An 18,230-nucleotide genomic window follows, 5' to 3' on the forward strand; every position below is an offset into this window, starting at 1 on the left:
ACTTTTGTGTTACCGGGACAAAAAAACACAGAACTGATTCATAAGTACTGATTAGCATATTTATAACAGTGGGCATGAATCCATATAAAATAAATTCTGTCATAAATTTTCACTGTTTCTTTTATTAAAAACTTTTGTGCGTGGTTGTGTCAGGGAATTAATTAAATTTCTTTTCCCTCAATGTCTTTGATCCTGTTTTTCTTGGCAGCCATCAATACACTAGGATGATTTAAAGTGAAACATTCCTTCTATCAGCAACTTAAATTCAAATTATAAATAATGACCCAATAGTTGATTGAGACATGGATGGCTTGGGAACAGAAGGGTATGTAGCACACCATGGAGAAACAGAGAAAAGGGGGCAGAAATTAATTACCACTCCATTAAAAACCAGTGTTTGTTGTTATGAACAAATGAGGCCGAAATGCAGATATTTTACGTTAACAGAAATCATTGAAGGAAGTGTTTGAGAAGTCCCCGACAAAGAGTCACCACAGAGAAGAGTCTCGTACATCTTTAGTCACTCCCGGATCAACCCTGACTGCTGAGATAGTCTGCGTATTTTTCCGTACCCCATGTGAAGTAAAGCATGCTCATTTTCTGGTCACGTGTAGTGAAAAACCAAAATTCATTTCCATACTAATAAAACATCAATATGTATAAACAGAGTTTATGTTTTTACATTTTTTTTTTCCGGAACGGGCAGTCTGAGTCACAGGCAAATTCTTCTTTCAGTAACATGTACTATCTACCGGCAGAGTTCTGGGAATTTATAAAATTAGCTTCTACATTAACACCAGCGAGGTTATAAGAACATGCCCCACATATCTCAGAAAGAAAGTGCTTCACATCTTAATGGGATCGTCTCACTATTTTTAGGCCACCACAGGACGTGACACTGATATGAACGAGTTAGACATTGTGAGACTGCCATTAAATGTGTTTGCAATTCACATGTATTTTCAAAGAAAGCACTTTCTTTGGTTGGAAAGGACAGGTCCTCACACAGCCTGGTGCACGTTTCTCCTGAGTTAGAGGAAGGGAGGGACCTAGGTGAGGAAGGAATGGCCAGGGCATTAGTGGGGTGAGGTTAGGCGGGGTCAGGGGAGAGACAGAGAGTGTCTCAGAGGGATAAGCGAATAAGTAGAAATATGTAGCTGCTGGATGGGGTGGGGGACGGATGGGAGATTCTCTAGGACGTTCCAGAGATCCTGGATGAGGGAGACTCCCAAGAGTCAATGCAGGTGATCTTAGCAGATACGCCCAACAGTGGGGATAGGGAACATGAAGAGACCACCTCCGGTAGCCTGACAGGGACCCCTAGTGGAGGGACGGGGACACGAACCCACCTACAAACCTTTTAACCCAAGATTGGTCCTACCTACAAGATGGAGCGAAGACTGAAGGAACAGTTGGCCAGTGACTGGCCCGCTTTGAGACTCATCCCATCAGCAGGCACCATTCCCTCACACTATTAATGGCGCCATGTTGTGCTTGCAGACAGGAGCCCGGCACACCAGCCCTCTAAGAGGATCTACCCGGCAGCTGACTGAGACAGACGCAGGTACCCAGAGACAAACATTCGAGAGACGTCTGGGACCCTTGTGGAAGAGTTAGGGGAAGACTCAAAGGCCCTCGAGGAAATGGCAACTCCATAGGAAGACCAGCCATGTCAACTAACCTGGACCCGTGGGAGCTCCCAGAGACAGAGCCACCAACCGAAGAGCATACTCAGGATGGTCCAAGGCCTCATGCACATAGGTAGCAGAGGGCTACCAGGTCCTCAGTAGGAGAGGATATGCCTAATCCTGCAAAGATTTGATGCCCTAGGGTAGGGAGATACGGAGGAGAGCTACTCTCTCAGTAGTGAAGGGAGAAGGGGTTGGGGAAGAAGCTCTGAGATAGGGGACCGAGAGGGAGGGGCAACATTTGGAATGTAAACGAATAGGCAAATAAATAAATAATTAAAAAATGAACTTGTGTGAAGTTCTCCGTAAAGTATTACTGATTACTTGGTGGTGACCACCTCACATCTACCCCTTACCTTTCGTAGAGGCACCGAGCAGTAAATACATTCATTGATCCTGGAATTTTGAAGCAGCGATGGGGTAGTTTCCACACAACCCTGAACATCAACCTGCACTAGCACAAACCCCTCCCCTGCTCTCTACTCACCTTGCTACGTGGTTTATTACGGGAGCAAAGTTGGTTGGCCCGTACAACTGCACAGATTTCAGACTTCTATAGTAAGCTTCCATGACTCCTTCAATGCCGTCACAGTAAGGATTCTGAGGGTTGCCATTCTTGTAGAAAGTTATGGGCAAAAAAGTTAAAAAGCAAAAACAACAACAACAAAACAATTAGTCTGCATGAAAACCAGCTAAAAAGATAAATTAATACACAATGACATGCAGAAAGATGATTTGAACTTAAAGTTTTCTAGTAGCAACCCCCTGTCACTAGTGAATTAATTTCTCAACAATAGATATTACACTGATCATAATATTAAGATCTAACACACACATACACACACACACACACACACACACACACACACACACACACGCACGCATACACACACAATTTGAGGAGAGGGTGTAAAATTCAAAATGACCAGAGAAGCACATTAGACATTATAAAATCAAAGGTATCTCACTTCCACATAAATTTTTGCACACATTTTATTTAAAATCTAAAGGAGAAAATTGATAATTGCATTTATCTCTGGATGGCTAGGTATCTAGTCATTTTTCACTCCATATCCTTAACATAGTCTATATTTTCCCAATTTAATATAGGTAGTAATCATGTATTACAATCAGGAAAAAAAATAAATGTTATCAACTTGGTTTCCCTTGGAAACCGGAAAAAAAGCAAAATATTTGCTATGTATACAGTTTTCAGGGCACAGCCATCTTACCATGCCTAGAGTAAGGGTCATAAAAAATATAGCTCGAAATGAGAAATAGAAAAACAAGAAAAAGATTCAAAGAGGATATCCATGTAGTTCAAGTGAATGGAGCTGGTTAGTAACAAGTCCTTACTCCAGGAACAGTGTCTGTATGGAGACCACATCCTTCCTTCCTCTTATATTTTTGGTTGTGAGCTTAGCCTTTAACGGCTGAGCCATCTCTCCAGTCGAACATTCTTTCTCACACTACCCGTGCCCAGGCAATGTCGAAGTTAATTCCTGGTCCACTTTTCAAGCTATTCAAGTAAGACCATGTTAATTACTGATTTCTTATCTATTGGGTTTCTAGTGCTTTCCCGGTTGAAGTTTGGTCTTTTGTTATGCATTGTAATGTTAAGTGTGTGGGCCCCAAGACCTGGCTGTCCCGGAGATGAGAAAGTCCCAAGTGACACTATGGACCTTGCCCCTAAGTTATTTCTGATTGATGAATAAAGATGCCAACAGCCAATAGCTGGGCAGAAGAGATACAGACAGGGTTTAGGGTTCCCAGGCTTGGGGTTGGAGGAGAACCAAGAAGAGGAGAAGAAGGTGAATGGAGGAGGAAGCATGGCCATATGAGTGGGTCAAGAGCAGCCCAGAGGAAATGAAGCAAATGTTCTAATGGTATCATTGGCTGGGAAATAAACACAATAGCATAGAGTGTAGATATCTGCCCAGCTCTTGTGCTGATTAAGGCTTATTGTAAATATAAAAGTTGTGTGTGTGTGTTTTAACTGGAGTAGAAACTCCAGATTGGGATTAAAAGTTTCTACATCATTTACTCCTTTCTATTAAACAGAAATCTCCATGGTCTCCTATCTATGCAGAATTCCAGAGCAGCTGAGGTAACCTGTTCTGTAGCTTGTTCTGGAGTGCATGATGCTGTGCCAGGTAGGATTGAAGCCGTCAGAAAGCCTGACATGAGCTAAAGTAAAAAGCAAATGGATGCGCCATAGGGGTGTTTCCAATGACATGGCAGCCAACGTCCCCAGGATGACTAACCGAAGAGAGAAGGACAAAGCCTCTGTAGCTTCAGCGTGGTTTGTCCTCTACCCTATCTGCTAAGACTGAGCCACAAAAGAACATCCTTCTCAAGAAAGGATATTTTAGCTTCATCTCTGAAAGTGGGGTATAGTGTACATAAAATTATAGATAACAACTATAATTTTAAACATTGATAATTTAAACATATTAAACATCAGTAATTCTAGTATTCATGCCTATTTCCTAGACTATCAGAATAAGTCACTGTTGTAGATAAATGATAAATAGATCATTTACAACTGAAGTTTATTGAATTTTTTTATACTGAAGGGTCGGGGTATAAAACGTTAATAGTTAAAATGTTAGCAGCGTGCTGTTAAACTTAACACACAGAGAAATGGAAACACGGGGTTGTTAGCTCATCCAAGGTCACACAACGCCAGGGAGATAGAAACCGTGACTCTTGGGAGTCTGACTTGAGGACTTGATCCTTTAATCCCTTCATGTCACCGTTTATGACACAGCCAATGTTTTGCAAAGACGGGGAAGCTTAGACAATAAGTCAGATGTGATTAACACCTTCAGTCTTATTATTTATGAACAAAGGGATTTATTCTCACTCTTCCCTCTCGGTTTTATGTTTCGTTAACATTTTAATTAATTAACACTTATACAGTATTTTAAAACTGCAAGGGTTTGAATAAAAATGTCCCCTATAGGTTCCTATACTCAAGTTCTCAGTCCCCCATTGGTGGCGCTGTTCGGGTAGGCTTAGGAGGTGTGGCCTCCATGTTGGAAGTATGTCACTAGAGGTCGGCTCTAAAAGCCACACGCTATTCCCATTTTGTAGTCTCCTCTTTCTGTTTACATTTTAAGATGGGAGCTGCTATAGCATGATCCTGCCCGCTGCTATGCCTCCCCACCATGATATAGTGAAGGACTCCTTTCCCTCTGGAACTGTAAGGCCCCCAATAAATCTTTTCTTCTCTAACTTGCCTGGATCACGGTGTCTTTTCACAGAATCAGAAGCGTGACCAATACAGAAAGGAAAAAAAAATAAACAAACAGAACTAATTTAAAACCACCACCCAGTAAAACAAATGCTACACAGTCTCTCTGATAGGGAGAACCTGGCTTTGACCCTTTTGGTTAGTTTTTTTATTTTGTTTTTTGTTTTGTTTTATATCAGAGAGTGCAAACACAATCTCCCACTACTATCTGGCTGTGAACTCTGCAAGCTACTGTAACAATGGGCTTGATAAGATATACCCATTGATGTAATAGTGGTATTACACTTATGGATGTAACCACCTACTTTTTGATTGGTTATAACCCATAGGAAGAACAACATCAACTAGCCAGATCCCCAGAGCTCCCAGGGACTAGACCACCAATCAAAGAGTATGCGTGGAGCAACTCATGACTCCAGCTGCATATGTAGCAGAAGATGGCCTTGTCGGACATCAATGGGAGGAAAGGCCCTTGGTCCTGGGAAGGCTCAATGGCCCAGTATAGAGAAATGCCAGGGCAGGGAGGTGAAAGTGGATGGGTGAGAGAGCCCCCTCATAGAAGCAGGGGGAGGGAAGATAGGATAAGGGGTTTGCGGAGGGAAAACCAGAAAGGAAATAACATTTGAAATGTAAATAAATAAAATATTCAATAAAAAAAAAATAAGGCCTGCTCTGCAGGAGGGGACTTCATACCTGCTGCTACAAACCTGGTCCATAACCCAGGAAGGTCACAGGCCCTCAGAGAGAGCTTACTTCCCATTATTTGGTTAAATAGACATAATATTAAATTTCCTTCTAAATATTTATCTTTATCCCCACAAACTGGTGCAGCTCTCAGTCCTCATCAAAGATGCTTCTTCTCCCACCACCCGCACACCACAGAGGACAGTGGTTGATCCAGAGACTGTCTACTGGCCAAAGTGCAGAGAATAAGGAACTAGAGATGGCTCAGTCCTACGTGAGACATTCACATCAAATATCCTTCCCCAAAGACTAAGGTAACCAAACAGAAGAGGGGTTGAAAGATTTTAAGAGCCAGAGGTTAGGGGTGGGAGGGGGCAGGACTTCTGCAAGACAGTATTCTCTGGATTTAACAGGACCACTACACTCCTGAACTCAGAGCAACTGCTGTTGCCAGCACAAGACCTTCACAAGGTCAAGCCAGTCAACATTCCAGCATGGAGGACAGAGAGACCACAAAGCTCACCGAGGAGCGATTGGCAGTGATTTCTGCTGAGGGAGGGACAGTCAATTTTCTTCTATGTTGAGAGGGACATGTTGATATGGGGGGATTTGAAGAGGGGAGTGGGTGTGCATATGTTAACATATACTGTAAACATGTATTTAAATATCAAGGAACAAATGAAAAGATTATAGTAAGATAATAAAAGGTATCTTCATTATGACATTAACATTTAGCATATCTAAAATTTAAAACACACAAGTTTACCATTTAACACAAAATGGTGGTTTGGATATTAATTGGAGGTTACCTAGATTGTGCGAATGTGTGGCTGTGTGTGTGTGTGTGGCTGTGTGTGTGTGTGTGTGTGTGTGTGTGTGTGTGCGCGCGTGCGCGTGCATGCGCATGTGTCTGGGTCAGATAGTGACACTAGTTATCTTCTACATCTTGAAGAACCTGGAAATCACCATTCCTTGCTAGCTTGGCTGGCTATAATGTCTCAGGGATCCTTCAGTGTGTATGGGCAGTGCTGGGATTATGGGTATACCCCTAGGTCCAGCTCTCTGTTAGTGATTTTACTTACATGGGGGTCTAGGGATTTGAACTCAGGTCCTCGTGATTTCACAGCAAACGCATTTCTAACTTAGCCATCTGTCCAGCTCTGAGCTGACCTATTTTATCTTCTTTTAAGTAAGAATTCATGATGCTCTTTTCCCTTGGAAGGGATAAGCTAATTAAAATTAAAACTCATTACTGATTTTAGGCATAGAAGAAAGTGTATTATATATCTGCCTTAAGGGAACACTTACAAACTCGGATAGTTCTAAGCTACTTTTTATGATCAGTATTTTCACCTTTTCACGGGGGCTGGTATTTCTGTGGAACTCTTTCTTCTTCACCTCTGGAAATGAAACTACAAGGTCACAACCTTCCCTCCTTTGGTAGTGGAAAGACAGCTACTCTGTGTTCCGCTTATCATGGTGGATTGACAAATGACTGTTTTCTGAATTAGTCCTCCTGCCATAAGAAGTGGCAGATTTCCTCACAGCCCGGGATGATAAGAATGCTTTGGAATGCAAAGTCTTATCTTTTTAAGAATATACAGTTTGGATTAATCAGATTAGTTAAAACATTTTAGCTGTTACAAAGATTATATTTCCCCCTTAATGACTAAGTTGTAAGAAGTTATAAAAAGGATTTTAAAACTAATTTCTTCAACAAAATTTGCGGGAGATCAAGTTTCGTCTCTTAAAATCGACTAGAGGGATATTGTATGCGTGCTAATATTATCTCAGAGAAGACCTATTAACTAGTGTTTATTTTAGCCAGGAAAACAAACTGCTCTGAAAACAGAGAAGGTAACCATTGGGCAATACTGACTTTGGTTTACTACCATTAGAATCAATGTTACTCCTGCTTCTTTAACAACATACAGGGCCATTTTTTCCCCTAGATTTCACAGGCTATCATGGCTGTCTTGGAAATTTTGATAAATTGGGTTTCAAGAAGAGCTTATAGGTCAAATATAATGAACAACTCATTCTTAGCAGTAGATACTTTTATGGCTTGGGTTTCAAGGATGAAGAAGAGTAAAAAAGAAGCAGAAAAGGAGACAAAAGGCAAAAATTTATGCACAAAGGTGAGAGCTATGTAGAAAGAAATCGCCAACCTCATTTAGTTGAACACAGTCACTCCTTCTCTGGGCTTTAGAATAGATCCAGGCCTTGATGAGGCTTACTCAAGTGATTTCATGACTTGTTAAGTTTCTTGAAGATTTGAATTCTCTGAGACGCATGAACATCCCAAAAGGTACTCACTTTTAAATGATGTTGGTAGTGTGATGTGTGGAGTAGTTCATGAAAGAAAACAATGATTCCCACCCTATAGTATCTTTTCCTAATATTGTGTGGATGATGTAATGGAAAAGCACTCACTCTGTGGGAAAAGACTAACTCTGTTCATATAAAAGCTTCCGTGGGCGTGATATATGTATCTGTGTACATATGACACATATGTGCATATGTAAAGATGGGTGTGTGCAAGCATTCTCTGTGTTTGCATATATTCATGTATATATATGTATATGTGTGTACATGTATGTTCATGTGCGTATACGTACATGGTTCCATGCACATGTATGTGCACATATATGTATGTATTGGTGTGTGCATGTGTGTCTATGTGTTTGCACGTATGAATGTATGTGTGTGCATATATATATACATATATATATAATTCATGTGCATATATTGAAAAACACATCATCTTACAGAGGCCTATGGGGTACTCTTGTAAGCTATAGTTTAATAATGGTTAAGAGCAGAGACACATAGGCACAGAGACACATGGAGGGAAATGGGAATTCTTTTGGAAGAATAGGAGGAAGGATTGCAGGGCTTGAGGGGGACTCTACAGGAAGACCAAGAGAGTCAACTAACCTGGGCCCTTGGAGTTCTCTGAGTCTGAACCACCAACCAAAGAACATTCACAGGCTGGTCCTAGGCTTCTCCCACTCACATTTAGCAGATGTGCAGCTTGACCTTCATGTGGGTCCTGAACAACTGGAGAGGGGGCTATCCCAAAAGCTATTGACTGTCATATTATCCAAATACTACCTTAGAGAATGCTGTGAAAGTTGGAAGGCCCTTGTTGCATTATAAAAACCCATCTTCTTCAGTCAGAGGGCAGAAACTGCTAGATAATCAAGATGGCAGAAGGCAGGAGCCTAGCATGGCTGTCCTCTGAGACAGATACAGGTACTTACAGCCAACCATTGGGCTGAGGTCAGGGACATCTATGAAAGAGTTAGGGGAAGGACTGAAGGAGCTAAAGGGGATGGTAACCCCATAGGAAGAACAACAGTATCAACTAACCAAGAAGGGAGCTCCCAGAGGCTAAGTCACCAACTGAAGAGAAAACAGGGGCTGGTCTGTGTCCCCCTGCACATATGTAGCAGAGGATTGCCTGTTCTTACCTCAGTGTGAGAGAGAATGTGCCTATCCTGTAGAGACTTGATGCCCCAGGGAAGGGGGATGTGGAGGCGGTGAAATGGGGGTGGGTGGATGGGTAATGGAGATGGGTAGGGGAGCACTTTCTCAGAGGCAAAAGGGAGAGGGAATTGGGTGAAGAACTCTTGGAGGGGACACCAGGAAGGGGGGCAATATTTGAAATGTAAATAAATAAAACAATTAAAAGAAAAAGGAAGGTTGGGGTGTGATCCTGTTAAGACTCTGGGCTGCCATCTCTTAGTAGGTTTGCCTCTTAGCTCTGTCAGTGCTGGCAACACTAGAACTTTAGACAAGATGCATTCAGATCACAGCAATCTCTGTCTTAGGATAAAACTGAGTTTTAAAGAATCGGATTTAGGTGTAATTTTCCTTAAGCCATCTGAAACAGTATATAATAACATTGCTTTGATTCCATGGTATAAATGTAAAGATGGGGAAATCAGAGGAAGCCAGATGAGAGGGAAAGAGAAATGAGTAATAATGCACAAAGGGGGAGGGGACCTTGGCATGGAAAATTAATAACTTCATTTAGTTTAATACAATTACGCCTTTTACCGGGCATACAGAAGGATAATCAGTTAAAGATAGCCACACATCCCATGATAGTCTTTCCACTGAGAAGTCAAAATTAATTGCCCTACCTTGAAACCTGTGCCGGCATTAGTAATTCACTTAATTGAAATAGTGTAGCATTTTAATACCTCTGAGCTTGTGATCTAACGGGGCTGGAGTTTCTGTCCCAGAGTTCAGAACACCCAAGAAAACTACATGTGGGGGACCTGAAGACCACGAGTCTGCTACACCAGAATGAAGCCAGTGATGCCCTGTATGTAAGAGGCAACTCCAGCTACTTCTGCCATCTCATCTCAGGCATCAGATGAAGAGCCCAGGCAAAGAACCCATCATGCCGTACATCCTCCACAGAACACGTGATGCAGACAGGACCTGAGAGTCTGAACCAACATCCAGAAGGGAGGCTCAGACACACCACCTTAGGCAGATCATTCTTGAACTATTAAAAACATCTAGGCTGAGGCTTGATACTGAAAACAAGCAAACAAACAAATGTGCTTATCCAATTACTTTGTGATCTCCGTTCTGATGCGTAGAGCATGTGCTTAACACACCTGTGTTATTCCACATCTCTTCACTTCAGGGATATTTGTCATAGTGATGAGTACCCAGAATAGACCTACTGTGTGTGATGAAGTTTCTTTAGCCAGACTTACTGATAATCTGTCATTTTTATACGAAGGTCATCCTCCTAAGAGAACTACTATGAAAACGGAGAAGTTTGTAGTCAACAAGACTTCCCACACAATTAATCACAGGAGAAACAGAAAAATCAATACTGAAATATCTGGCCCGTTAGTTTTTGTCAAGTTCTTTCAAGGCATCATTACCAAGGCAAACTCGTGAGATATCCTTCCATCTGGAGGGAGCTTTGCACCGAAACCAAGGGCTGGGAACATCTTGTCGCTGTCATAATCTTGGACGATTTCTCCTACAGCCTTGAGGGCCATTCCATAGGCATTCAGTTGATAAGGGTTCATGTAGTGGAGAGAAGTGGGCTGGGCAGGGTTTCCTAAGGACAGGAAATGGATTAAAAGGTTAAGTTGTCAGGCCACAGATTTGTAACAATATTGCGGTTTTTTTATTTCAGATTCAAATGCTCACAATTATCATTTCCTGCCTCTCCTTACACAGCATCTTTGTCCAGACCTGGATCCCCACTCTGTATCATCTTTTCCCTCTGTACCTTTTACCCAGTCCTGAATTCACTCTTTTTATAGTTATGCCTCATACACAGCAAGCATTATTTCTTATTTCTTTTGGCTCTTCTTGCCTTTCCTTTCCCTGCCCTCGTGTCTCTTTTGTTCTGTTCCACAAAACTGGCAATTAAAAATACTCAGCTCCTCGAGTCAGTGACCTTGACGGAATCTGCCCTGTGCCTTCAACAATGCCCACAAAGACGCAAGCACTCGTTGTTGGAGGACACTGAGCTTCACTAGTAGCAGAGATGATGATAGTGGGCAAGGAATCGATCACAGACTGAAGGTCTGACCTCATGTCCCCCAAGCTTCTCACCAAGTGTTTTTCTCCCTACATCTTGACTTCTAGCTACCATGCTTCAGAGACTATTCACCTACATGTGTTCTTGCTACATGTTTCCATTTCTCTTGGTTACATATCGTGGAGTGAAATTTCTGGTTTATACAATGACTCTGAATACTACAATTTGAGTGCGGGCCAAATTGTTTTTTTTTGTTTTGTTTTGTTTTTTGTTTTTTCCGAAGCAGCTACACAGCCAGCACCCACAGTTGCCAGGGGTCCAGTTGCTCTAGTTCTCAGCGACAGAGGTCATCCTACTGTGATTTGTCGTCTTCATGGATGTGGAATGGTATCTGTCTGTAGTTCTGGGTTATGTATCCTGAAGTCTAACTATGCCAAGGATAAATTCTTATGGGCTGGAGAGAGAAGAGCACTGACTGCTCTTCCAGAGGTCCTGAGTTCAAATCCCAGTAACCACATGGTGGCTCACAGCCATCTGTAATGGGATCAGATGCCCTCTCTCTTCTGGTGTGCCTGAAGACAGCGACAGTGTACTTATATATAATAAATAAACAATTCTTTTTAAAAAAAAAGAATAATTCTTATATATCTCATTTGGAGCAAGAGTGTGTTCAGCCTACTCTTAATTTATCTTATTTTAATTATTTATTTATGTGTTTGTGAATGTAACACTGTGTGTGCATGCACATGTGTATGTGTGTGTGTGTGTGTGTGTGTGTGTGTGTGTGTGTAGGCCAGATGACAACCTGTGGCAATTGCTTTTCTCCATCTAGCATTCAGGTCCTAGGGACTGAACTCAAGCTTGGCAGGAAGCACTATCTACTGAGCCATCTTGCTGTGTCTATTTGCCTATTTTTTAAGTTCTGAGTATCTTTTTATTGAATTTCTAAAGGTTTTATGGGCCTTGCTTGCTATACTTCTGGCTTGGGTAGTATCGCTTGAAACATGAACATTGTAATTGGGATACCAATTCACTTTATTTTCCTTACTTTGCTCACTTCATTGCTGTCATGTGTAGGAACTGGATGCCACACCCACAGCCATCAAGGCTGTTCTGCATTTTGTCATTTTGTTTTGTTTGTTCTTTTGTTTTGTTTTTGGTTGTTGTTGTTGTTGGTTTTTTTTCTTTTCTGAAGATTTTACCATCACAGTTTGGAGCCTGTCTGTCTGTTCTGTCACCCTTTTGTGAGTGGCTAACTACTTGACGCAGAACTGCTCAGGAAAAGACCATTATTTTTTCCCCATCAAATCGCATTTTTTTTTCTTTCTCATTTGTTTTGACTTTTCACAATCCTTGTCAATACCATATAACTTTATAAGTTAAGTTTTCCTTTTCTAAAATAAAACCTTCTGGATTTGGATATCATATCAAATCTGTCAATCAATTGGAGTAAAATGGTCTCACAATCCAAAACAAAAATTTTAAATTTTGATATGTAATTTCTCTTGACATCTTATGAGATATAAATTTGTATATTCTTGTATGTTTTTATTTTTTAAAATATTAGCATAGGTGAAATTATCTTCCTATTTTCATTGTGTGATTTTTGTTTTCTTGATGAGGTGTAGGAAAAGAATTGATTATGGATTTATCTTCTATCCTGTGGTGTTGCTGGACTCATAATGTTTTCAGTGGATTTATCAGTATTTTGCATACACAGGTTATCTGCAAAGAGTTTCATTTCATCCCAGCTCAATATTTTAAATGATTTTTTTGTATCTAACTTCCACAACAATAACATCTGGTACAACGTAGACAAGGGGCTGCCAGAGACCTCATTTTGTTTCCCATCTCAAGAGTAGGTTTTTCACAGTTTTTCTCCACAAGGTTAGAAAGTGTATGCCACAGACATATAGAAATATATCAAATGATTTCTCAGTTCCATCGGAGAGGTTCATTTTCAAAATTTTAATACTTAAAAATCAAGTAATATATTGTAGTACTGTGAGTACAAGAAAATTGGAAAACAAATGAGCGGACGGTGTATCCTCATACGTTGCTGGCTTCGGTTGTTTCGCTATTTTTATCTACATGTGTACATGAAAGGTGGTTTTCTTTTTAGGTTTTCTTCTTTTATGGCGTTGTTGTTTTGTTTATCCTTTAAAGAAGTGATGACCTCCCAGCAGGAATGGGCAGATACCCTTCCTTCTCTGTTTTCTGGGACAGCTTGTGACAGGCTGGCATTAACCACTGTTTAAATATTTGGTGGACTCTCTCCAAGAAGCTTCTTGGAACCAAGGTTCAGAGAAGGTAGATCTCTTAAATGCTAATTGGGTTTCTTGTTACACATTGTTTGGATTGTCATTGGCATGGGTGAGCTGTGTCTTTCTGCTGCATGGACAGTTGATTCTCTTAGTTGGGCTAAAATCCACAAGTAGAACAATGGCCAGTTATTTCACCTCACTGGACTTAAGTGAATTACTTGCATGGGCCATGTTTGATAGACATCAGTGAACATCACTATCTAAAGGCATGACGCCGAAGACTAAGTTTTCAAACACAGCAAGAAGGGAGCTGGTAGAATTCGGCCTTGTGAACTGTAGTTCTCGCTTTGTTATGAATAAGTCACCATGCATTATTAGTAAAATGTGTTCTAGAACTAGGTTCACTCAATTGTGTCTGAGGAATTGGATTCGGGGGCTTTTTGGATGCTGATTGGTCCCTAAAAGGATGATTTGTGAGATGTGGGTCAATGTCAGAGAAAGGTAAAGAGACAATAGGAGAGCTGTAGACACAATGAGTAACTAGAAAAAACAATCTGCAGAAGGCCCCTCAACATGCACTAGGGCATCGCGATGCTTTGGTTTAGGTCAACCTGACCCAAGTTAGAGTCCACGGAGAGCAGGGAGCCACAATTAAGAAAATGCCCCCTAAGATTGGGCTGGAGGCAAGCCTATAAGGCATTTTCTTAAAAACTTACTGATGTGGGAGGATCTAGCCCTTTATGAGTAGGTATACTTCTTCTGGGCTGGTGAGTCTAGGTTCCCTAAGAAAGCATGCTTACTGCAGGGTGCTAGAGGCACACCTTTCATCCCACACCCAGGAGGCAGAGACAGGTGAATCTCTGAGTTTGAGGCCAGCCTGGTCTACAGAATGAGTGCAAGGAGAGTTAGAGCTACACAGAGAAACCCTGTCTTGGAAAAAACAAAAGCAAAACAAACAAACAAACAAATGCAAACTGAAAGAGCAGGATGATCGGGCCATGAAGGATAAGCCAGTAAGTGGCACCTCTTCATGGCTTCTGCATCAGCCCCTGCCTTGTTTGAGTTCCTGTCCTGACTTCCTCCAATGACCACAGTGCTACGGGAGAGGAAGCCACATAAACCCTCGTCCCAGACTCGTTTGGATGGTGGTGTTTTATCAGAGCAATAGTAACCCTGAAACAGGTATTATAACCACAGCAGAGACTGAAGATACAGTAAATCCAAAGTACACTTAGCATTCCTAAACCTGCAGCCTATCTCAGCAACTCTACATTGCACAGGGCGGCATCAGCCTTCCCTGTGAGTCTATGTCCCAGGGAACTGCATTTTGCTGCTGCTGCTGCTGCTGCAGCTGCTTGATGTCCCAGAAGACTATGGCAGAGCACCACCAAGTTCAAGATAAAGGGAATGAAACATCCTGAGCAGAGCCTCTAATGAAACCTCACCGCCTTCTTGCCTCGTAGAGTTGAATGGTTGTAAGTCAACTATGGTAGTCTGGAAACCACCTGTAGGTAAGTATCAACTAATGGAAGCTTTTGGCATAATTAAATGAAGAGGGCTTGCAAGATGACTCGGTGGTTAACAATGCTTGGCGTGTTAGCCTGGATCTCACAGCTGACTGACAGAACTGAGTTCTAAGAGTTATCCAGTGACCTCTGCCTGTGGGCTCTGACATGTGCCCACTCTCTCTCTCTCCCTCTCTCTCTCTCTCTCTCTCTCTCTCTCTCTCTCTCTCTCTCTCTCTCTGTCTCTCTCTGTCTCTCTCTGTCTCTCTCTCTCTGTCTCTCTCTCTCTCTCTCTCTCTCTCTCTCTCTCACACACACACACACATATGCGCCATACACATGTACACACACAGTGATGGGCGAAATAAAAGATGATAATGAGGGGCGTGGTTTTAGGGTATAATAAAACAGATTCGAATAGTGATATCATTCAAAGTCTTGGTTCAAGATAAAATTAAATTTCTCTTCTTTAAAATATTTTTACATTAATGTCCGTACCAAAACATTAACCCTATTTAGGGAACTAGATGTAAAGATGTTTAAAAGTGAGTTTAAAAAAATATGGCCGAACCCCCTTTACAGGAGTAAGCACACATACACACTGAGGGGGAGCTACAGTGAGACGTACTTCAGAAAAATGTCTCGGATACAGAAGGGGGTTAACTCCATCTAAAATATTTATTCCTCTGAAAGAAATGTGAAACAAGATGGATCAAGACGTAATTAACTTGTATTTTTTATAGTTTCTGTGTATCTTCTCATGTCTAGACCGTTGCAGAAGGCTAAAATAAAGAAGAATTATATGAAATCTCAATGAAAACAAAAACTTGTCACTTAACTGGGACATCTACCAGACACTGGTGGTAGCACTCACCATTTGATGCCGTAAAATCAATGGCCACCGTGAAGTTGATCTGTGTCCTAGAATGCGAGCAAACGACAACGCCAAGTTAGCAACTGTACCGAGGAGGTCATCGTCTATTTGTGTCACACCTGTAGTGTCACAAATCGTCTGAACAAACAGGACAAATATTAGGCCACATCACATAGGCAGATGTACCAGGCGAGAGCGTGTTAGAAACAGCCTTGTTGTCCTAACACTGTGAAATAAAAACGTCCTGTCCGTTGGATTAGAGTAGTTTGGTTTTGAGTTCAAGAACCTTGCAAGTGGCTGAGTGGAGAGTCCACACAAGCAACTGTGAGGTTTCAAGGCTGGCACTCATCTGTAATTGCTGTCTTAGAAGCCATCATTAAAGCTACCTGTAGCCTTGTAACACCTCTACAACACCAGCTCTGGAGATGGGACCCTCCTCTATGTTCCTGAAAACTGAAGTACTTCAAGTGGCATTCTATAGCAGGTCGACATAGTACTCTCCACATTCATATATATACACACATATACATATACACATATATATATACATATACACATACATTTATATATACATATACACATTTATATGTATATATAAATATATATTTTCAGCAGTTAGTCAATACATACATTTATTTCAGTTGGTCAGTTTAATTTCTCTTTAAATGAGTGAGCTATTATTTCTTTCTTTCCCTCTCCTCTTCCTCCTCCCCTCCTGCAATTCTTTTGTTCTCTTACAAACTAAGTGGGTGGACATTTCCCTTTCAGATACACGTACGCTATTTACGTTTGTGACACCGTTCCTTTCTTTCCAATAGCATAGCCATAGTCAGAGGCAGTCTCATAATCACAGCGACCTGTTACCGTATCTGTGAGTCTTGTGCTATTGAAGTAGCACTTTAAAAAGGAAAAAGTGAGCTTGTGTTTTAAGAACATAGCATATTTTAACAACTTATAGCATTTCTTGTAAAAAAAAATACTCTTGGCAAACTGAGCTACTCAGTAGCTAGTCTGGAACTGATGATGGTGGTGGTGGTGGTGATGATGATGACACCACCTATCATGATATCCCTATTAGTTGGGGAGAGACTTACACATCCACGGTCTCTGACCCTAGAACACCAGGCCCCACATATTACCCTAACACGCAGACCTTGCCTTCTTCGGATTCAGTATCAAATCTCCTGCATACACTTCTGGGATTGAATTAAATTCATACCCCTCCCAGAGGAACGATCAACTTTTCATATTTAGATAAAACAAAGTCAATGCGGATTCCTTTTTATAGCCGCACAGTAACATTTCACTCAGAGCAGAAATCAGGTTTAGAGGCTAAGAACACAGGCTTCCCGGGAGCTTCGTTCTGATCAGCATGAATCAAAATGAGTACAACTTTTAGAGAAGTAATGGAGGGAGACATTTGGGAGAACATTCCAGAAAACCGACTCCCTGTGAGGGGCTGAGAAGAACACCACCCCCAGCCCAGTGGTATGTCACAGCAAAAGTCTGTAATGCAGGGTGACAAGGTGACACGGAAGGAATAGGGCTGAGTCTGAAAGAACTCGATTTGAGTCTCAGAAACTCACTTGCGACCTTGGGCAAATTTCAATACTGGGAGGGCAGGTTCCCAAGAATAGCACAACAACAGAAAGAGACAATACCGTATACATAAAATATATTCCATAAAAGTAACACACACATTAAATGTACACATTATGATGCCCAGTTATATATGCTATCTAACATTAATTTGCAAAGGAATATTAGTTCTTTATTTTTTTTATACATTTTACATGTGAGAAAAATGATGCTCACAAAATTCAATAGTTTTCTATACCGACAACAGAGGCCAGCATTAGAAGTAAATTAATACCTTCCCAAGGACAGATGTCCTCAATAACAAAGATATTAGGACATTATCATATGCTTAATGTAAATTTGCCCTCTACCAACTATGCTGTCAATACTAATCTCAGAAGCATCTGCGTATGTGTCTGTTATTTATTCAAATGGAGACTCGTTAAAAATGAAGTAACCCAGGACTTTGAGAACACATCGTTTTAGCATATTTTAAATATCAAATTAGAATCCCACGATTCCGAACAACTTCCCCTAGATTTTTAGGAACAGACAGCTTCTGCTGATGCTGATCTCAATCAATCAATCTCTCTCTCTCTCTCTCTCTCTCTCTCTCCCTTTTATTTTTCATTTTTCTGTATGTGAGTGTGTCGTGTGGTGTGTGTGTGTGTGTGTGTGTATGTGTGTTGTTCACCCATTCTGTGTGGTTGCTACTGATTCATTGTTTTCCACTTCATTTTCTGAGATAAATCCTCTCACTGAACTTGGAGCTCACCATTTGAGGTAAGCCAGAAGCCAGAAAATTCCCCAGGATCCCCCTGTCTCAGTCTGACATTGTGTTACAGGAGTTTGCAACCTAC

At 41.2% G+C, this 18,230-nt stretch overlaps 1 protein-coding gene across 4 annotated transcripts in view; it reads right to left on the minus strand.

Annotated features, from left to right (window-relative positions):
• The window catches only part of Cpne8 (copine 8), a 174,197-nt gene that overhangs the window by 18,536 nt on the left and 137,431 nt on the right, over nt 1-18,230 (minus strand). For all 4 annotated transcript variants that reach the window (XM_063263951.1, NM_001108750.1, XM_039079639.2 and 1 more), the window contains 3 exons: nt 15,793-15,839; nt 10,539-10,720; nt 2,176-2,303 (listed from right to left, as the gene is read on the minus strand). In XM_063263951.1, coding sequence (XP_063120021.1) covers nt 2,176-2,303; nt 10,539-10,720; nt 15,793-15,839 — 357 coding nt within the window. The remainder of the gene's footprint in view (nt 1-2,175; nt 2,304-10,538; nt 10,721-15,792; nt 15,840-18,230) is intronic.

The sequence above is a fragment of the Rattus norvegicus genome, chromosome 7 (genome assembly GCF_036323735.1).
Source record: "Rattus norvegicus strain BN/NHsdMcwi chromosome 7, GRCr8, whole genome shotgun sequence".
NCBI classification, from domain to species: Eukaryota; Metazoa; Chordata; class Mammalia; order Rodentia; family Muridae; genus Rattus; species Rattus norvegicus.